General features: G+C 40.9%; 3 protein-coding genes across 4 annotated transcripts; all 3 read left to right on the top strand.

The window, feature by feature from the left end:
- The first annotated feature begins 2,329 nt into the window (after nt 1-2,329).
- Nucleotides 2,330-6,670, top strand: hpxa (hemopexin a). The gene is made up of 10 exons (XM_030785968.1): nt 2,330-2,459; nt 2,893-2,918; nt 3,118-3,207; nt 3,621-3,769; nt 4,076-4,229; nt 4,412-4,624; nt 4,865-4,966; nt 5,165-5,289; nt 5,546-5,693; nt 5,992-6,670. The coding sequence occupies exons 1-10, from the start codon at nt 2,410-2,412 to the stop codon at nt 6,219-6,221; spliced, it is 1,287 nt and encodes a 428-aa protein (XP_030641828.1). The 5' UTR covers nt 2,330-2,409; the 3' UTR covers nt 6,222-6,670.
- Nucleotides 6,671-7,675: 1,005 nt separating this feature from the next.
- mxe (myxovirus (influenza virus) resistance E) lies at nt 7,676-13,454 on the top strand. The gene is given in 11 exon segments (XM_030786627.1): nt 7,676-7,865; nt 8,344-8,496; nt 8,730-8,884; nt 10,730-10,868; nt 11,061-11,259; nt 11,364-11,442; nt 11,651-11,773; nt 11,909-12,050; nt 12,156-12,314; nt 12,792-13,096; nt 13,221-13,454. Coding segments are annotated over 11 exon segments (1,878 nt in total).
- Nucleotides 13,455-14,377: 923 nt separating this feature from the next.
- On the top strand, nt 14,378-20,043 carry gatd3 (glutamine amidotransferase class 1 domain containing 3). 2 transcript variants are annotated; one of them, XM_030786105.1, is made up of 7 exons: nt 14,378-14,679; nt 15,580-15,632; nt 17,077-17,190; nt 17,713-17,832; nt 17,982-18,074; nt 18,379-18,535; nt 19,118-20,043. In XM_030786105.1, the coding sequence occupies exons 1-7, from the start codon at nt 14,563-14,565 to the stop codon at nt 19,244-19,246; spliced, it is 783 nt and encodes a 260-aa protein (XP_030641965.1). In that variant the 5' UTR covers nt 14,378-14,562; the 3' UTR covers nt 19,247-20,043. The 2 variants fall into 2 exon arrangements, with proteins under 2 accessions (XP_030641965.1, XP_030641966.1); XM_030786106.1 differs by lacking the exon at nt 17,982-18,074.
- The last annotated feature ends 1,805 nt before the right edge of the window (nt 20,044-21,848 follow it).

Below are 21,848 nucleotides of genomic sequence, written 5' to 3'. Positions count from 1 at the left end.
GTTGAAGGCTGCAACGAGTGCAAAATCGGCTGATGTGATGTAAGAATTGGCTGCAGTGCCAAGCATTTTAGTGCATTTCACAAGACCTGAATCCCGAGTGCAAGCGGGATTTTAAGCGTTATGCCTGCTGAAACTTCAGAGCACCTCAACAAAATAAAAGTCCTAGCAAAAGTCATTTTGATTTTCATCGTGATTTATTTATTTACTGTATGTGGGAGTATGCTCATCTCTCTTTTACTGATGTTGTCAAACACTGAAAATTTGTCTCAAAGCCAAACTCTCAAAGTCTGTAGTGCGAATTAGTGCGCAGAAACGCGAAGAAATAATCATTTTGTTTGGAAAACAAATGATTTGTTTGAAATGAAAATTTGAATCTGAATAGTGAAGTTACTTCTACATATCTGTGTTATACATTAGCATGAAATATCATATGTATAAACCAGTCCACAATGTTTTAATAAAGAGTGTAATAGCAGTTGTATTGAAGGCTAATGAACATGCAGCAGACAGTGAGGCTTCAGGTATTTCTCCTTATGACAAACAAGTCATGAGGCACCCAGAGGCCACGACTGAAGCAAAAGGCTTTGGCTTTTCAATTAAAAAAAAAAAAAAAAAGAATTTTCGAGGGTTGTTTCAGAAATGCGGGTTTCAAAAATCACTGTCTCTTTAAAAGATAAAAGCAACGGATTACATTAACAGATACACACAGCAACTGGATGCACATAACCACGGGTAATTTAGCTGAATGTACAACACTTCAAACATTTCTGAAAAATTATGAGCAATGAGATGTAAAAGAGCATTCGGTCTCACTATTATCTAACATAACTGAACACTTCATCATTGTCCACTAGTTTTTGCAGTGAAACAGGCATAAAATCTCCACACTGGCAAGAAATCAAGAGCTTTTGAGAGATGCAGAGATGGAGGGAGAGAGAGAAAGAGAGAGAGAGAGAGAGACAGACAGAGAAAGAGAGAGACAGTGAGGCTGATAGACACTGTTAATGATCACCATATAAAACTGAAGTGCACCAGTCAGCACTATCTATTTATTTTTGTCTTTGCACAATGTTAACAGGCTATCTAATTGGGAGAAAGGTCTTTAAAACAGATCTGCACTCTTTTTTTGAGCCCTCTGGAATATTCCACAGTCTTCAAGAACATTCCACACAAAATAGGATGTCAAGAGAGGGATGTATCACAGATTAGTATTTTTTTAGAGATTCTTTTATTTTCTGAGTTTCATTTACAGAGACAGATTATATTTATTTCATTCAAAGAACATACCCTCGTTCATCGACTTTGTATTTAACTATGTTCTGCAAAGTTTCATTTTAGCACTTTGTATATGGACAAAATGAAACAAAGGTTTCAACTGAAAATTCGTGCAAATATAGAGGCACTCAAGTCAAAGCTTAGCCACTGATTGAGTGAATTCAAGCAAAAATCAATACAATGAACGTACTCCATCAAATCTACCAATCAGTGCCAAGTTTCCCCAAATCGCTGTTTATGATCATGTTCTGTAAGTAGCATTGTGTTTTATTGCTTGCCAAACTCAGAAGGAAAGGGATTCTGCAAGATTTTATTTTATCTAAAAAAAAAAAAAAAAAAAGTTGCAACTGAGAAATCTGAGGAATGCTACTAGATCTACAAGAATCATATTTGTGCATTTTAAATCATGCTTAGTGACTGTAAATTCAACAATAGGTCTGAAGGCATTCTGTGTGACAGGTCTTCATCTCTATTGCTAATAAAGTTTAGATAGATTTCTATGAAACAGATGTGTGCCCTCTTCAGCAGATCACAGATGCACAGTCACTGCTGGAAACAAGAAGGAGAAGGGTCACTGAACTTGGCTGTCACTCTTTGTCAAAGGGATCTTTTTAAGATTATAGTTTATTTATGATTTCATGAGTCTTTTTTGCATTTTAGAATGTTTAGCATTTATTGAACAAGTAGGTCAGTTGTAAAATGAGCATCAGTTGTTGGAGCAGGGATATCCCTAACATCATATCTGCTGTCCAATGCACAAACACAAACACACGCACAAACACACACACGCGCACACACACACACACACACACACACACACAATCCACCTACACCCCCGCCTCCCCAAAGTCTTTTTCCTTGAATTAACTATGTGTACCTTGACCAATTTTTTTTTTTATAGAGAAGCTATGATACGTGTGTGTGTCCTCCTACGCTGTGTAAACTTTGGGGGCGTCTGTAGAACACTGAATCAAGCCAACTACTGCCAACATGAGCCACAGTCCCCTAACGCCCCCCCTCGCCTCTTCTCCCAGTGTGGCTATAAATGATGGAGGGAAAGGATGGGGTCTGTGCACATTCCCGGGCTGATCTTACTCTCTCTCTCTCTCTCTCTGGAGGAGGAAACTACTCACCATGAAGCTGCTCTTGTGCCTGTGCCTAGCTCTTTCTTTGTGCCTTGCTGAGTGAGTATGAGTATAGATGTTTTCAGTGTGTGTGTGTGTGTGTTGTGTAGTGTGTTCTCTCAAATAGAATCCACTTCTGTGCATCCAAAAAAAAAAAAAAATGATTCCCTTACCCTTTACCTCGCAAGTTACTTCATCTTTTAGTCTGCTCACTGTTTTCTCCATTCCACTGCTAATTGTTTCACCTTTCAGGAGAAATCCTCTGGTTATAAAGATGGGACTGATATGATGATTTATGAATATGAATGTAACGGAGTCCTTTATGTTGTTTGGTCTGCTGAGAACCAGCTTATTTCTGTAAATAACCTGCAGAAAATGCTGTGATTTTTACATAGGGTATACATGCACAGGCAGTTATGATGGTACAGTAAACTTCTTTCCTGGTCATATGTTCTGTGTCGTAAAATATCTCTTTTCTGGCTTTTCATTTTAGTCATCAGGGGACTCATGAGCACGGAGGTAAGTTTATGTCTGTGTGTGTGTGCGCATGTTACAGAGAGAGAGAGAGAGAGAGAGAGAGAGCAGGGTGAGGTATACAATCTGCTGTACTTTTATAAATGGCCACCAGGTGGCAGTAAACACAGCAAACTCTATCGTCTCAAAGTGTGACTAGTAATGACTCAACTGAATTTTTTCACCTTTGTATGTGACCGATTAGATCAACATAAAGACGAACATGACCGCTGCAAAGTAAGCGAGTTTGACGCTGCTTCCACCAGCGAGGAGGGAATCCCTTACTTCTTCAAGGGTGAGTGAGAGAAGAAAGAAAAAAAGGGCACAGCCTTTTAGTGAGAGAAAAGAGGTCAGAACTTCTGAACAGTTCTGGGTGGGGTGCAGGAGTGTGTGTGTGTGGTGGGGGGGCGTCCCGACAATGCTATTGCATACCAAATAGTGGTTGACTTGTTGGACTATGGGTGAGAGGGCTGTAAAAAGGGGAGTTAAACCGTTTAGACCACAAACTTAAGTTTAAAAGGGTGCGGTGTATTTTTATTTATTTATTTATTTATTTTTTGGTCACCAACACCCCTTCTTGGTATGCAAGATCTATTCCATAACAGCTAAGAAAAATTACCCCAGGGCTCAGACGTAAACATAAGTGGTTTGAGCTCCATGAATGATTTGAGATTATTTTTTTTATTTATTTTTTTTGACCCATGACAGGTGACCATGTGTGGAAGGGTTTCCATGGCGCCCCTCATGACTTGAAGGACGTCTTCCCCGAACTGGGTGCTCACCATCATGTTGACGCAGCTTTCCGTCTCCACACCAGCGAAAATCACACCCACCATGACGACGTCTACATCTTTGAGGTCTGCTTTGCTTACACCCTCTCTATACATCCGTTCACATTGTCCATTCTCTGCTATTCATTTTACCCACAACTACGTCCTTCACTTTCACACTGGTATCAGTCTCGTAATGGACTCTATTCTTTTAGTAATGATTCAGTCCACATCCCTTCCTCTAAACATATAACGGAATAGAATAGAATAGAATAGAATAGAATAGAATAGAAACGATTTTTTTTACAGAAAGCAGTCAGAGCCTTTGAAATGTTGGGACGTATGGAGAGATCTGAAGGAATGAAACGTATTTGACACCCTCTGCTGCTTTAGGACGAAAAAGTCTACGTCTATGACCATCACAAGTTAGAGGAGGGGTACCCTAAAAATATCAAAGATTTGTTTCCTGGGATCCCTGATCACATAGACGCAGCGGTGTGGTGCCCAAAAGAAGACTGCCACGCTGACACTATTATCTTCTTCAAAGGTGATCCATCCAAGAAATATTTCATATTCATGTTTCATATCTTCAATAGACGGAGGCCAGAGACACACCTCTGAAGCTTGTCGATAAAAGCTCGTTAATATTTTTTACGTGGACTTACAATGAGCATGAGAACGCCTTTTTTCAATCTTGTTTATGTTTCTATTTCTCCTTCACCCCACCAGATCACCATATCTACCACTTTGACGTGCACAGCCACAAAACTGAGGAGAAAGACTTCAAAGGCATGCCCAACTGCACCGCTGCTATCCACTACCTGGGCAGTTACTACTGTTTCCATGGACATGAGTTCTCCCAGTTTGACCCCGAGACAGGAAAGGTCCATGGGAAATACCCCAAGGAGATTCGCAGCTATTTCATGAGGTGTTCCGACTTTGGTGAGTGAAAACTGAGAGAGTGAGAGAGAGAGAGAGAGAGAGAGAGAGAGAGAGAGAGAGAGACTATGGGGTCTACCATTAAAACTGACCGCAGAAAGGCAGTAAGGGCACCAAATCAGTCACTAATACAAAAATTGAATTTCTTTTTTCACAAACCACCCCCCCACCCCCAGAAACAAACTGTGTGAAAGATGAGTGTATTTTTCCCGCTGACTTTAAAAACAACTTCATTTTCCTCAGGTGACAAGACTGAGGAGCAGCACATTGAGAGAGAGCAATGCAGCCGTGTACACGTCGACGCCCTCACTGCTCACGGCGACGATGTTGTCTACGCTTTCAGGGGTACGTACGCGGCCAACCTGATTCAGCTGGATCACGTGACGACAACCAAGTACTCTTTACTGAAAACGGAGGAGCATTCCTCTACCTCAATAACACCTAATTCATCATTTTTTTTAAATCCCTCTAAAACGTCTCCTTCCCCCCCCCACCCCCCGCTCTCTCCCTCTCTCTCTCTCTCTCTATTCTTCTGTTTCACAGGCCACTACGTCCTCAGCAGAGATGCAGACAAGTTTCACGTTGATACCATCGAGAAAGAATTCAAGGACGTGCACAGCGAAGTGGACACCGTCTTTACTCATGGTGACCACTTCCACATTGTCAAGGTAGGTAGAGGGTTAGCTTTTGTCGTTTTTCTCAATACCGTACATTTGACCTCGTTTTACTCTATGTCACTTGCCTTGCCTTTAACCGGGCGTTTGACTCAACTTGCTTTGGCTCTCCACACTTCGGTTTCATTTTACATCCCATTCAACATCCAGTGGTTGGATGTTGAGTCCTCTGTAAACGATTTAAAGATGGGTGAAGAGAGTGTGACTAAGGTTGAGTTTTTTTTTTTTTTTTTTTTTTTTGTCTCTATAGGGTGACCAGGTGTATGCCTACAAGCGTGGAGAGCCACACGCCCTCATGGAAGGATATCCTAAACCCGTGAATGTTGACTTGGGAATTGAGCCACCTATTGAAGCAGCCTTCATTTGTGGAACAGAGAACATTGCTTACGTCATTAAAGGTAACCGTCACTGAGCTAGACCTCAGGCATTACAAAAGGCATGCAAGAAGTTTCATTAAAGCTCTGCCCCCGAAGAACATATGAGGCCAGATGTGCTCAGTCGGCTGATTTATTGTAGAGGTGACTCAAGGTGGATGTCATCCAGTACATCATATCCATCGTGCAAAGCTTGACTGACTACATTTTTTTTTTGTTTGTTTTTTGTTGTTGCAACTCACTGCAATCTCTCTCTCTCTCTCTCTCTCTCTCTCTCTCTCTCTCTCCAACATTTCTTTTCTCTTCTCATCTGACTCTACAGATCATAAAATCTACTCTGTGGACGTGTCCGTTGAGCCCCGGGCTGCTGGAGAAGGAGTGTCCCTCCCCCTCCTTAAGAAAGTCGATGCTGCCATGTGTAGCAGCAAGGGTGTCACCGTCGTGGTCGGTGGCCACTTCTACCACTACGAAAGCCCCAAAACACTCATGGCTGCCAGAGACCTCCCTGAACGTCACAGGGTGGCCCAGGAGCTTCTGGGCTGTGACCACTAGAGGGCGCCAGATATAGCAAAAGAGAGACAACGTGAGAGGAAAAGGAAATAAATGCCAGCAACACAACAGCTGAAGGAAAAAAAAACAAACAAAAAACCCAACTTTGTCATTCTCAGGAATGAAACGATAATTCGGGCACAGTTTCTCGCTTTGGAGGCCCGTTCTCTCACTAATGTCTTTCTCAGCTTCAGTTTATAGTCTTCACTACCTCTGCTAAATGGCTCCTCTTAACATGCCCCTCCTGTCTCCTTAGCACACAGACACAAGCACACACACACACATATGCAGGTGTCTTCTGCCGATGTGCAGTGATATGTCTCAGCTCTGTGTGCCCATAACCCCCTAAAGTGTCCCTGTCAGTACTAAATGACTGTGCTATTACTGAGACTCAAAAAACGAAAGCTGCATGTACAATGTGTGGTTATTGAATAAACCTAACTTGCACCATTCTCATCTCTGTGTTTGTTTATTCATTTTTGTTCTCTTTTTTTACCAAATTTTGAAAAGCGTTTGCCCACCGCTGGGTCATTAGTCGTGTTCTCAAAATGTCATAAACAAAACGATATAGGCGATGTATATGCAGGCATAACTGATGCACCGCGATATCCGCACCAGTCCCATATTTGAAAGACAGAAGGTTGACAACCCTGCGTAATACAGTCAGTTTAAACAATAGCTTATGGCAAAATTGTACACTTGTAAAACTAAAGGTTTAATCATTTATCGAGCCGAGATCATGTGACGCTTGAGGAACAACTCCATTTATAACGAACGTTTCCGCAGCCGAGCATCTAACATTGTCAGTTTAAATTATAGCTTACTAAATTGCAATAACCATTATTAAAATTGTGGGCGAGGGGTTTTAGATACACGGTCATGCAAGATTAAGGACATGTACAGTCATAATTTAATGTGTTTATGGATTTCACTAATCGTCATTATCATGTCATCGCTGAGTGTATGCAAGAGACTTTTACAGAAAACGAGAACGAAACTTAAACACTGAAATGGTACAGAACAGAAACTCATCGCAGGCAGTCACAACCACACTGATCCTACCGACTCAGACCTCCGGCTCAACATTCCCGACTAAGGTTAGTTCACACCTCATCTCATTTAAACTTAAAAACAAAGTCATTATTCATGCGTTCACCTGAATCACCTGATTTTGTTTGAAATTTGTAGGCACTACTCAGTGTGCCCTTAGGTCTTGTGTTGTTATTACAGACACGCAATCCCCCCAAATAACCTAGGTTAATTTACCCAAAGGGTTAAAAGGGGGCAGTTATTATCCTGTTATTTTTAATCATTTGCAGACAAATTTTTGTTTGTGCTCATGTGTCTTGTTTACCCCATCAGCACATTTTATTCTCATACTTCTTAAAAGCAGTTCTTCAAGAAAGTTCACTGCTCCGTATTCAAAAGTCTCAAGGAAGACAGGTGAAGGGAAGATTATGGATAATAGCCTAAATCAGCAGTTTGAAGAGAAGGTGCGACCCTGCATCGACCTTGTGGATTCTCTTAGGTCCCTGGGCGTAGAGCGGGACCTGCACCTCCCGGCTATTGCCGTCATCGGCGACCAAAGCTCTGGAAAGAGTTCCGTACTAGAGGCTTTGTCAGGGGTGGCGCTGCCAAGGGGCACAGGTGAGAGAGACAGACAGACAGACAGACACCCATCCACCAGCACACACACAGACATACAGAGCATCATGTAAATATAAATCTATGTGATCACGCACACACTGTGAATAGTGAATTTGTCCTCTGCATTTAACCCATCCAACACACCGGTAAATGAACATGCAACAGACGCAGTGGGCAGCATTCCTTGCGCCCGTGGGGCATTGGGGATAAGAGCCTTGAATGTCGGTCCTGATAATTGAACCGGCAACCCTTCAGTCACGAGCCCGGTTCTCTAACCTCTAGACCATGGCTGTCTGATTTTTTTTTTCCTTTTTAAAATGTTTTAAATTAAACGTCTATAGTAAAATAGGTGCAATTTCACTGATAAAATGTGTCCTTTTTTTATCCTCTGTTATTTTGCATGGAGTTGCTATTATTTCACTGACATGTGTGGATCATTTCAAAACATGTGTGGACTGTGCAATACTTCACATTCTAGGCATTGTGACCCGCTGCCCCTTGGTACTGAGACTGAAGAGAACAAAGACTGGTTCTCCCTGGCACGGTATATTGTCCTACAAAACGAGAGATCAGAAGCCCATCCAAGTGGAGCTGACGAAGCCAGAGAGCGTAGGGAGGGGAGTCTTAGAGGGTCTGTTCAAATGATCACATTTTTGTCTTTCAAAATGGTAAACCAAATGGGGCCTACATTTATTTGCCATGAGCTAAAACTCATCGCTAGCATGTTTATTAACTCTTGATGAATGTTGACCTGTAAAAACTCATGGTTTCAGGAATCGGGAAATAGTGTTGTCTTTTCCTTTTCGCTCAACTCAGCATGACTTCCAAGGGCAGTGTAACATATTTCTGATTTGTTGTTTTTAGCTCAGACTGCCATAGCTGGAAAAGGTAAAGGCATAAGTAAAAGTATGATCAGCCTAGAGGTCCAATCCAGTGACGTTCCAAACCTGACACTCATCGACCTGCCGGGAATCACCAGGGTTGCTACAGGTGACCAGCCCGATGATATTGAGAAACAGGTGAGAGTACAATGTGAAATGGGAGGTGACGGATTAAATTGCACACCAGTTCAACTTGTCAATCAAGATCACCAGGGCCCAGTTGTTCGAAAGCTTTGATCTGGATCAGAATGATCCAGATTTGGAAATCCCATGTTTTGCTATCCAGGATCAGGTAATCCATCATACTTCTGTGCCGTTTTTTCAAAGAAACACTGGACTGGATCACCCTGATCCAGATACAGACTTTTCAAGATTACCAAATCCAGATTACCAGTGCTCTAAATGGGACTACATATCACAATGCAGGCTACTAGCTATGTTAAGAACAACAGGTAGAATAACCAGTGTGGGGTCACTTTAAGTTTTTTTTTTATTTGAGGAGACAGAAAACAGCACAATAAAACAGTACAAACGTCCCCTTCCATTTTCAATTTCTTTTACGCAGTCAGACCCCTCATCTGACCCACAACAAATAAATAAAAACAAACAAATATACATTATTCACCAATCCATTGTGGATATTTTGAACACATGTTTTAAGTCATGAAAAGACGAAATGTCTAATAGTAAACAAAACAAAGAATGTTCAGACTTCTTCCTCATTAACTTGACAGTTAAAATTAAATATTTTATTTCTGTTTGATATTGACAGCTGTCTGGGGGATTATTTTGGGGGACAAAATCCTTTTTTTTTTAACTTTACTGTACTGAAAGGCTTAATAGAGTAGATAAAGTAGACATTAGGCTATGTATCACTGTAACGGTTAAACAAATCAAGTGCAAAATATAAATTAATGTATATATGCTACATGATACAAAGGTTGTATTAATTGACCAATTTTAAAGTTTTATGACATCTTGTTCCTGAGATCCACCCTGAATCCTCCCTTCTGCCGAGATCAGTATACGCCTGATTTTTTGGATCAAAGGTATCCCATTCCTACTGAAAAGTTTTGAACAACACATACTGAAGATTTAATCCAGATCAAAACCAAGACTGGATTACGTGATCTAATCCAATTTCAGAGTCCTTTTTTTTCCCCTTTGAACAACCCATTTTCGAGATTTGATCCAATCCGACAGGCGAAATCCGATCCGATTACTTCTGAACAACTGGGCCCTGGGCCTCATTTGTTTGGACTGCATCACAGCCCTACATATCGGCATTTCATAAAAAGCAGGACTGAATAATACCAATTAAAATCTGTTTATTGCATAAAGACTCAACAAATTCAGTTTTTGGTGAATCACTGCTGTTCTAGGACTGCAAAGAGATGCACACCCTATATTACATTAGATTACTTTTATTTAGCTGACGGTTTTATCCATAGTGACTTTCAGCTGGGGCTTTGAGAATGCTACGTTTCAAGGGTTACCTTCATGAGTTGATTTAATGATGATTTCATTATTTATGAGATGGAAAATGTCCACAGCAGAGGCAAAATTACCAAGCACTTATGCAAGACATTCTATAGTTGCTTTATATAACAACTACAAAATAAGCAACTGGTTTGCCATGTAAACATTACGTGTCATGTTTTTTTGTTTTTTTTTTGGTGACAGCTAAGAAAGAAAATTTGACATGCCAAACAAAACTGACTGAGTCACGAAAACGTTGGCAAAGAAATGGCCACCAGTGCAGTCCCAGCTCAAATACAGAACAGAACACAGATATGTACTGTCTCACAAATTTTGACTAATGAACTTCCCGGTATGTGTAAAAGCAAACGTGACAAGTTTTCGTTTAGCGTCTATGTAATAAGCAAAGTAGCAAGATGAGCAGATAGCAAAGCCTTGCCAACAGGCAAGAAGAGTTAGTGTAAAGCTAATTCTGGTGTTGCTTTATTTTTAAATGATTTACAGATCAAGGATCTCATTGAGTTTTACATTAAGAAACAAGAGACCATTAACTTGGTGGTTGTGCCAGCAAACATAGACATTGCAACCACAGAGGCACTGAAGATGGCCAACAAAGTGGATCCCAGTGGGCAAAGAACTTTGGGTAATGTAGTTATTAGCGAATTCAAACGCCTGCAACTGATATCTTGATCAACACGATATCTTCTCTTCATACAATATTTGTCACTTTTTCCGTGTTTGTTAGCTCCACAGATAGGAGAATCATGGGTAATGATTTGCCATTTAAATTCTGTTACCATGGAAAAATAACAGCTCCCCATTTCTTTACCTGTAGGCATCTTGACCAAGCCAGACTTGGTGGACAAAGGAGCAGAGGAGACCGTGGTTAACACGGTGAATAATCAGGTCATCCCCCTGAGGAAAGGCTACATGATCGTGAAATGTCGTGGTCAAAAAGATATCACAGACAACGTGAGCCTGGCCACAGCCATAGAGAGGGAGCAAACCTTCTTTAAGGAGCATGCTCACTTGAGGTTATAGTAGTTATTGCAAACACTTGATTGGATACAAGCCCATTTCTTTCTGTTTTACCATTTTACCTTTTGTGACTCTCTCTCTCTCATAATTTCACTCTTAGGCCTCTCCTGGAAGACGGTAAAGCTACAATTCCCTTTCTGGCTGAGAGACTGACCAAAGAGCTAGTGGAACATATTTCTGTGAGTTGGCATGATTGTTACCAAGGTTATGACCACAAACTTTGTACGTTTTTGGGTGCCCACAGCAAATTAAACAGCATTAAAAGGAATGCATTAAACTTAATGTGCTTTCGGGCTGGTAGAGCTAGACAAAAGGTCTGTATGAAGCTTTAGTAATTTTTCTGACAGACCATTTTGAAGATTAATGCTGGATATTCATTGTCTCCAGAGATCTCTCCCTGAGCTGCAGAAACAAGTTGAAAAAAAACTGCATGAAACCTCTGTAGAGCTAAAACGGCTTGGAGACGGAGTCCCACTGGAAGAAGATGAGAGGACCAAATTTCTGATTGAGGTGAGTAACTTTGTAGAAGATCAGAAACAAGGTATTCAACACCCCCCCCCCCCCCCCCCCCCCCGGTCTTCAGTGATGCAAACAGTTGCTTCCCTTTTATTTAATACTTTTTCTTTCCTTTTTCGTGTTGTATAGAAAATAAACACATTCAACCAGGTCCTCAGAGACATTGAGAGAGCTGAGGAGACTGTCCAAAACTCTAAGACCAGGGTCTTCAGCAAAATCAGGAGGGAATTTGAAAGCTGGAAAACTCACCTGGATAAACAGACTGTCCAGCGTGAGTGTGCGATATAACTGTAGGCTGTTCTCTTTGGCCTTCTTTTCATTTCGTTCATCTCACGCCTCCATTCTTACCTTTCTTCATCTCTCTTTCCCACTGTAGTTGAGGAGCACCTCAGAGACGAAGTGGAGGAGTACGCCCAGACTCGGAGAGGGAAGGAACTCCCTGGATTTGTTAACTACAGAACATTTGAAAATATTGTCAAGAAGCACATCGAGGAACTGGAGGAGCCTGCAACACAGCTTCTAAAAGATGTCACAAGTGAGAAGTTCCTCCGCAGGAAAAACATCCCTTTTCCAATTAGGGCTAACTAAATTCCAGTTGCACTTTCCACAAAACCAGCATCATGTGACATTTTGGAACTAGTGTAGGCTTCAAGGTCAGACCACAGTAAAATTACCAATGGCGAATGGTGGTTTGCTTTCTCACATGTGGCAAGGTACACAAAGGTTTGCATGAAACAGCCTTGAGAGGACCAGTCTCAGTCAAACCTCTGGTGGTTTTTCAAATCAACTCAAACAAACTGAACTTTACAGCTAAACACACTCAGATCTGAACTGTCGTGCAAACGTAAAGGCTGAGCTCTAAGGCTCAGAGAGACTCTGAAAAAATGATCCAATGAACCATCTTTACTCTGCCGTCTTGTTAATCTTAGCATTGTAAATACTCTTTTTAATACAAGCTGCAGATAACCAGTGTGCACTGTGGTTTCAATCCTTTTTGTCTCGTTTTTAAAAGGTATTGTTCATCTCAGTTTGACAAGCTTGGCCAGTGACCACTTTGAGGCATTTCCTGCCTTACTCAGAGCTACCAAAGAACCTCTGGAGGACTTCAAAGAGCAGGAATATGAGAAGGCTGAGAAGAGGTTGAAATGTCAGTTTAAGATGGAGAGAATTGTGTACTCTCAAGACACCCTGTACAGTCGCCAACTAGAAGCTGTATAACTAAAACCTGAGCCAGTCAAAGCAGGCTTTTCAGTTTTCACAAAGCCTGTCAATGCTGATATTAAAGAGATGATTCAACATCTAAATGCATATTTTATGGTATGTAAACCCCCCCCCCTCACACACACACACACACATACACCACTGTATTTTACTAAAAAAATTTTTAAGATTAATTAGTTTAATTAGATTAATTAATTAGAAATGGCCTCTGCCTTCATAGATCACGTCAGACCGCTTGGCAAATCAGGTGCCTCTCGTCATTCAGTATCACATGCTGTCAGAATACGTCGCAAGGCTCCAGACAGCGATGATGGCGATGATCAGAGGGGAGGATGCAGAAAAGCTTATCCGAGAGGATTCCGCAACCATGCACCGTCGGAAAAACCTGAAAGAGCGGATGGGACGTCTGAGAAAAGCACGGCAAATTCTGGCCAAGTTTGTGCGCTCTTTTTAGGTCCTGAAACCGGACAAAGCAACAATGTTTATCGTAAAAGTGTGTCTGATCTTATTACTGATTTATTTAGCTCAAAATTGAGTCTGATGTTTTTAGGGTTTAAGAACAAACTTTCTCTTTCAAACACTTCTGGATTTTAGCACTCAGATTGGTACACAGTACTCTGCCACTTAAATGAAAAACAAACAAACAAAACAACAACAACAAAAAAAACCACACACACACACATACACACATGCAAGCGCGCACACACACACACTGTTACTGTTTGTTTGAATATTACTGTTTGTTTCTGTCCACATGTATTACCATTCTTGATTAGCCATTATACTTGTTAATTTTTATTATCTATGTGATCTATGTGCTTATTTTGAGTTTTAAGTTGCATTTATGTTAAATTAAAATATTGAAATTTAAATGTTTCAAATTAAATTCAAGAAAAATTCAATGCAAAAACTCTCCTCCACAGTGCCATTGTGCAAAAATTCGTATACTTACAGGTGTTTCTCTGCCGACGATGCAGTTTAGAGCTACTGCGTTTTACACCACCCTTGATGGCGCTGTTTGCAACTGGGCAGATGGCATACAAACCATAGAATAAGAATTTACCGTAAAATACAGACGTTGGCGGCGATAACACAATACAAAACAAAACAAAACAAAAAAAAATCAACCGGTAACTTTGACAGTATGCTGACAATTACCTGATAGATAAAGTAATTACTTACTTCCACTTATAATAAAATAGATTTTTAGCTGTAAAAAGGAAAATTCAACACTCATCCTGGGATAACGTTCTAAAATATGAACCAACTTATAAGACTTACGGTAAAGAACTACTTATCCGAAACAGCAAGTTAACGATAAAATGCGCGACTGGTTAGCTTTATGAGTGGTTTAATACACCACAGAAGCTCTTATTCTACGGCAGAGGAGACTGGGTGCATATAATTGGTCTGGAAGCTAACAATTAATCTATTCTAGGTTGCGCTGAGCTATCTAGCCTCCTATAGAACCCTCAGAAATTATCTGACCTTGTAAAACAATATCTATTCGGCTCTATAAACACCGTTTAAAGAAGTTGCATTGTACGACCTTATTCCTTAAGATGTTTACTGTTAGGGCACTTGCTTCCAGAGTGAATCATCATCTGCTGAAGTCCCAGGTTGCAAGTCTGGGTTTGCTTCATACAACTGCCAGCTGCAACGGGGCCAAAGTTGCGGTTGTAAGTAGTCATGTCCTTTTGTAGAGACTACTCAATCTGATTGACAGTTGACAGTCATACTAAACATTTTCCCACTTGGAGAACCAGTCGCGCACATCAAGGGTTTGATCTATTGTTTCAGTTACCCAGGGAAAAGGGACAGCATTTGGCCCATTGCAGTATTTCGCGATTGTCAAAGAATGAAGAACGCAGTGAAAAGTTATAGATCTTTACTGAACATCGAAGTCTTCTAAGCAATCACGGAATTTAGGTAACGCGGTGAGATTGTGTTGCAGTGTTTGTAGTTGCAAGCGGACAGAGTCTGGACATTTTAATCGGACATATTAATCTAAAAGTAGCCTTTTATAAAGCTACGGTGTATAGGATAACTTTGTAGGTGGTCTTTTTTGAGGGAAGAGTATGAAATATTGTAGTATTTAACAAAGCCACATAATATTCGAAAAATATTAGCCTCGTTGTTTTAAGTCAACCCCTCCCGTCACCGCTTCAATGACATGCACGGTAGCGCCAAAGGGGGTAGCACTGGAAGAAATAGACTGCAATTTTACGCTGGTAATAACGAAGTTATGGACAATGTGTGCACAGCAAATCGAGCCGGTTATGCATTTGGGGAGTTGGAGTTAATAAGTATACATTCCAGTACTGTCCTAATGTAAATATCTTAGTTGTGTCGTCTGCTACGGACTGTATCAGAATTATTTTTGGTAAATTCACGCGGGCCGCATGAGATAAGGCAGCGGGGCTTGAGTTTGACACTGGTGCTTTTGAGTGTATGAGCTATGAATTATGGGAGAGTTGACCATCGGCAGAGAGAGTATTAGTTAAACCAAGACTGTTGTTCTGTAGGAATCACAGCCTAACGTCCGGAGTTGAAGTCACTTTCTCTGCTGTTGTTGTTAGGTGCTGTCTGGATGCGGAGTTTATGATGGCACAGAGATCCACGAGGCCTCAGCGTGAGTACCCTTACTTGGGTCACAACTGTGCACCGAATGACAACTTCTCCAGAGAAACAGGTGTCATGCTAGGCAAATGGTATATGGGCCATTCCGCCGAATCGGTGCCTTTTCCATCCCCAGGACATTATATACATAAATATGCATAAAAGTATCAGGTATAATACATTATATTATCAAGCAAAGCGTCCTGCACATTGTCCTAATTGCAATCTGAAGATACATCATGTAAAACCTTAATAAAAACTACCTAAAACACTGAAAAAATAGGATTTTAGCTTGTCCCCACTCTCTGACACTACGCTTCACCATGAAATATAGTGATTAGAATCCTTCAGAAATCTTATGTTTTTGTATTATTGTGTGACTCAATTTCCAATTTACATGTAAAATACATTTTCTCATTGGAAATTCATAATGTCTTAGTTAAAATACACATTTTAGTCATTCCTGTTACACTGACATATTCCCACCTCTAAAAATTGGGGACATTTCACAAGTGACACGATTAACAGGAACTAGCAACATTTGAGTCTCCTGAAGGCCATGGAAAGACCAAAAGTAAGTTCTCTCACTCTATTTTCTGTATTTTTCACCATATCATAGATATGACTGAGAATGTCAGTCTCAACACACAGTCCTGTCACGTAAATTATTCTTGGATGTTATTATATATATACACACACACACACACACACACACACACACACACACACACACACACACATATATATATATATATATATATATATATATATATATATATTAAAGATAGTTTTGGTAAACGACTTGAAGGTGGTAAGTGTTCTCATGCTATTACCATTGATGCCATGTGGCTACATTTCATGTATTTGCTAATGATATGTTAAAAACTCAGTCCTGTTCCTGTTACTTTTGAGTAGATTTTTAGATTCAGTGTTGAAAAAAGATTAAAAAAAATGAAGTTCAATTCGGAAGAGTCACAACAAGCAAATGGCACCCATTGGGCAGAATGGCTCATATTTCAGTCAAGGGGTCAAAACGAAGTATTAGAGGTTATCGTTTCCCAGGCCAGTTTTTCTTTCAGATATCAAGGGTTTCAGACAAATGACAGTAGAAACTTATGTTTACTGTATAATTAGAGGTATTTTCTTGTTGGTTTTACATTAACTCTGTTAGATTGCTCTGTAAGAATCTGAGGTTGCAGCATTCCAACGTCCAGTGTTCAAATCAGTTGTTGTTTCTCGGTCCAATTGAATAGGGCTTGATCGTTTGTGACTGACCTGACAAATGGTATGAGAGAATCAAAGGCTAGAGTCCAGTCAGATAAACTTGGCGGTGAAATATTTATATGTGTGTATGTATGTATGTGTGTGTGTATGTATGTATGTGTATGTATATGTGCGTGTGTGTGTGTATATATGTATGTATGTATGTATGTATGTATGTATGTGGTGTTCTCTAGGGTCCTGGTGCACCTGAGTCGGGGCGGTGCCGAAGTGCAGATGTTTGCTCCTGATGTCAATCAAATGCATGTGATAGACCACAGCAAGGGCCAGCCGGCCGAGAAAGAAACCCGGTGAGTCTTTCTCTCGTCTTCATGTGATCGTCGCCCCTCCGTCACTGGTCAGTTTTAGAGGATCAGCTGGACATTCAGCTTTTGGAGATGTTTTCCCAACCAAACTACATTTATATTTCACTCTCCAAGCCACAGAAATCGCAAAAATATTTAAGAATTGATTTTGATTTTCAGTTTGAGTGTCCTTCCCAGCATGACTAAAATATATTAGGATTGGTTTTCAACTCCTTCTGAAGAAACTGGCAAAATTTTAATGACAGGAATGGGAAGCTATTCTCATAAAGAGCTTTGAAGAAAAGTTTCAGGTGCCCTAGTTTTGGGGGAAGAGGTAAACAAGCAACCCATTTAATCATCATTTACATTTTGGATAATGCCTGGTAACATTATAACCTTGCAGAGCCTTCCTATCAGAAAGCTGCTAAGTGGCATTTAGACAGAGTTTCGCTGGTATGAGTTCAAGCGAACAGAAAAAGAAGGACTCAATTTCCCATAATGCCACTGTGTGCTGTTTGGTCCTCTCAGGAATGTATTAGCGGAGTCGGCTCGAATTGCCAGAGGCAACATCTCCGACCTGGCCAAACTCAATGCTAGCAACCACGACGCTGTCATCTTCCCTGGAGGATTTGGGGCTGCCAAAAACTTGTGAGTGTTTTCTTTTCCGTACCGCATGGCTGAGTGAAAACATACATTTCCTAATACTTTTATCACTCTATGCCTCTTTCTATCCTTCCTTCCTTCCCTTTCACATTTCTCTGTCCCTCTCTCTCTCTCTGTCATTATTACTCTCTCAGGTCAACGTTCGCTGTGGATGGAAAGGACTGTAAAGTAAATAAAGATGTGGAGCGTGTTTTGAAGGACTTTCACAAAGCAGGGAAGCCTATTGGGTCAGTGCATGTGTGCATCTCAAGAATATTCTCATCGCGGTTGCCAGATTGATTTGATCGTTCTATTAATAATGATCTATTTTGGTGCGCACATAATGCGGCATGCTCATTGTGATCTGAGCCTGTGTGGTTGCCAGGTGATACGCAAGCACCAGTGATAAAAACCTGCAAGATCTTTGTTTTTGTCAGATTTTTTTAGTTGCACCTTGCATTTGGTAAAAATTTACATTTGAGGCTGTTTTTCTGTGTAATTCTTTAAATTCTGTCCTCTCCTTTTGTGCTTGTTTATTGTTTTGGTTGCCAGGTTGTGCTGCATCTCTCCAGTTTTGGCAGCAAAGGTTCTGAAAAATGTGGAGGTGACAGTTGGACATGAGGATGAGGAGGGGGGAAAATGGCCCTATGCTGGGACAGCTCAGGCTATAACAGCACTCGGAGCCAAACACGCAGTCAAAGAAGTGACCATATCCTATCACCCACCTCTTCTCTTCTCTTCTCTTCTCTTCTCTTCTCTTCTCTTCTCTTCTCTTCTCTTCTCTTCTCTTCTCTTCTCTTCTCTTCTCTTCTCTTCTCTCCTCTTCTCTCCCCTTCTCTTCTCTTCTCTTGGCAGAATTTTTTCATTTGAAGTATATACATATGTGTGTATATATATGTATATATACACATGTACACATGCCATGAACTTTTATACTGAAATGCATTTTGAGTATACAATAACAAATCAGATGCAGAGCACAAGAAAACCCTTAGGGGATTATTGATGTTTCTGTAGACTTTCATAATCGACTTGCTTCCTCAGGGAAACAGCAATCTCTTATTAATGAATAAATTTATGTGTCCTCAGATACAGTAGTATAACATGGAAGGTTTTGATGCACCAGTGATTCACTGCCAAACATATAAACACTATCACACCAACAGACAGAAACCACCATTCATCCCTGGTAACGTGAGAAACCGTAGTTTGAATTTTTAAAGCGTTATGTGTGAACATATGTAGCCTCTGTTTTTTCTGACGGATTAAGCCCTTGACCCCTGACCTTTACGAGGCCCACGTTGACCAGAAGAACAAGGTGGTGACCTCCCCGGCGTTCATGTGTGAGACGAAGCTGCACCTGATCTTCGACGGCATCGGGGCCATGGTGAAAGACGTCCTCAAACTCAGCGGCAAGTAACCGACCGCCATGGAAACGCCACGCGACGGCTCAGACGACAACTGCTTCTCCGCCTCACGTTAACGATGAGTTCGATGAATTAAAACAAGCGTTTTGTTTTAAGTTCAGCTTTGCTTTAACAGTTTGTGTGATAAGCCGTAGAAATCACTGAAGCTGTGACTTTGAAGCTGGAGTGATTGTGGGTTTTATATTCTGGGAGTGCTTGGCGTTGCTCACTCCTTTGCTTTAAGATGAAGAATTGAAACACAAGATTGAAATCAAACCTAAAAATTACTCTCTTTTTTTGAGAATACATTTGTCAGTATTTATTAACGTAAGGCCAATGTGTTGTCAATGAGAAAACAGAGCTGTAATATTAGATCAGGCTCATTAATCAAATGCCTATTTCTGCCTATCGTGGTGTTGTAGCTATACCTGTTACACAGGAGATGGCGCTCTTGTGCAACTGCAGTGACCTTCTGAACAAGTTTTTGAAAAGGAGAATGTTGCTTAGCACAGTAAGTTTTGAGAGAGAATTTATTTTTGACACTGAAAAAGAAACGTACTAAATTGCATTTTACATCCTGTGTTTGAATTGTAAGCTGTCCTTAACTGTGTAAGTATCATAATTAGCTCTATGAGATGAGTTTTTGAATCATGGTCAGAAAATAATTAAATTTCAGCAGTTTATTGAGTTATAAAATCAGGCTGCAAGCCACTTATGTGACTTTACAAAGTAACTGTGACTTTTTGATGGAATGGTATTCATTTTGATCATTGCAAATAAATATTCAAAAAACAATCAATTCTGTTCACAGTTGGTTGAACTGAAATGGGTTGAAATAGAGCCCTTGTTGTTAACCTATTTAAATCCTGCACTTGTTATGCATTCTTTTCTCACAAATATGTCATTATTATGAAACACAGTGTCTATCTGTGCAATATCAGTGGATTTTGAATGTCTACCACCAACTGAAACATATTCTAAGTTGATTATATAAACATACACACACACACACACACACACAGGACCTAATTAAGATATTAAAATGAGAATGGTAAAAGAAGTCTCAGGTTTTAACATGTGTTAAGACAGATGTGCAAGGAGAATGACCTGCACAGGAAACAGTAATTACATCACAGGAAACAGTGATTACATTTAGAATAAGTACCAAGGGCAATAACACCTCTTTCCGGTAGAGGAGAGTGCACTGGTTGGACAGATAGAGATTGAAAATGTAATTTCATTTGAAGTTGCATGAGTAGGTAAACTGAAGTATGAAATAGTGAAGACGGTAGAGATCTAGCCTGGAGTACTCTGCTGTTTGTTGTAAGATCTATGGGATCAGTCAGTCAGACTACACAGTGAGGCCGATTAGATTGGCTGGAATAGACCTTCTATCCCAAGGATATAAAATATAAAACAGTTAACCGTCCATGGACAATACCATTACAGCACATTATCCATTAAGGAGTCAGACAAATTCTGTGTTTGCATTAGTGAGTGTGTGTGTGTGTGTGTGTGTGTATTTTTGACAAGACCTATGCCTCTCTCTCTCTCTCTCTCTCTCTCTCTCTCTCTCTCTTTCAGTCCAGTGGCATTTAGTCTAGCTTACTTTGGCTCTCGCTGTCCTCCTGCACTGACAGCAGTCTTTGAAAAGGAGGCACGTCTTTCAGGACAGACAGTTTCTTTTCTTATCTGTAATCCCGCGCACACCGTCCCTGAGTGACCCCTGCTGTCTCCTGGTGACCAGGCGCACCCGCACGCTCTGTAATCACTGATGTAACGGGTATGATGTCATCCCGGCCATCGGGTGCCTGTCCCTTCTGATCAGCGCATGCTCCATTAGGTCACACAGTCACATGCACACACACACACACACACACACACACACACACACACGTAGTGTGTCTCTGGTTGTCACTGTGCTTACTGTGGTTCGGTTGTGGAGATAGTATGTCCTCTTATTCTTGGACGTGTGTGTGTGTGTTTGATGCCATATAGTATGTGTCCTGTCATCTGGGTTCTGTTGGACTAATTAACGAATTGGAGGTCTGAAGGACAGCTGCTAGCAGCCTGCGCATTGGGCGTTTGACCCTGTAGGGGGGTTTGTGTGTGTGTGTGTGTGTGTGTGTGTGTGAGTGTGTGTGTGTGTGGAAGGGGCGTCGGGACGTCCTGCCACTGTGCCAGGGAGTGGTGGGTCCCACGGACAGATGGTTCCAGTTTCATACTGGAAAGCATGGTAGTGCCCACCAAAAACAGGTGCACACACACACACACACACACACACACACACACACACACACACAAACGCCCACATGCACACAGACATATGCACAGACACCTCTGGCACGACCCCAATGCTTGTCACTCACTGTATGCCTGTCTGGATGTCCCTCAACGTCACCCCTCCACCCCAATCACACACACACACACACACACACACACACACACACACACTCACACATAGCAACACTAGTACTTTCATATGAGTAGTTATATGAACAGCAGTGCTCCTACTGTGACCAGGTAGGAATCTGGTCTTTTTCGTTTTTATTTAAGGAAGCAAACACAGAGAAAAATCATTTTCCTTGTATTTGAGCTACCGTCATATCAAGTACA

This window comes from Chanos chanos, chromosome 10 (genome assembly GCF_902362185.1).
Source record: "Chanos chanos chromosome 10, fChaCha1.1, whole genome shotgun sequence".
NCBI classification, from domain to species: domain Eukaryota; kingdom Metazoa; phylum Chordata; class Actinopteri; order Gonorynchiformes; family Chanidae; genus Chanos; species Chanos chanos.
Note: the sequence above shows the minus strand (reverse complement) of the source record. Positions and strands in the feature narration are given on the sequence as shown.

What these genes read in the sequence shown, in the direction of transcription:
- hpxa (XM_030785968.1), top strand. Translation starts at nt 2,410, where the DNA reads ATGAAGCTGCTCTTGTGCCTGTGCCTAGCTCTTTCTTTGTGCCTTGCT. An exon ending in CACTATTATCTTCTTCAAAG is followed by an intron (nt 4,230 to 4,411) that starts GTGATCCATCCA and finishes TCACCCCACCAG; the next exon opens with ATCACCATATCTACCACTTT. An exon ending in TGTTGTCTACGCTTTCAGGG is followed by an intron (nt 4,967 to 5,164) that starts GTACGTACGCGG and finishes TCTGTTTCACAG; the next exon opens with GCCACTACGTCCTCAGCAGA.
- gatd3 (XM_030786105.1), top strand. Translation starts at nt 14,563, where the DNA reads ATGTTTACTGTTAGGGCACTTGCTTCCAGAGTGAATCATCATCTGCTG. An exon ending in GAGATCCACGAGGCCTCAGC is followed by an intron (nt 15,633 to 17,076) that starts GTGAGTACCCTT and finishes GGTGTTCTCTAG; the next exon opens with GGTCCTGGTGCACCTGAGTC. An exon ending in TTTGGGGCTGCCAAAAACTT is followed by an intron (nt 17,833 to 17,981) that starts GTGAGTGTTTTC and finishes TTACTCTCTCAG; the next exon opens with GTCAACGTTCGCTGTGGATG.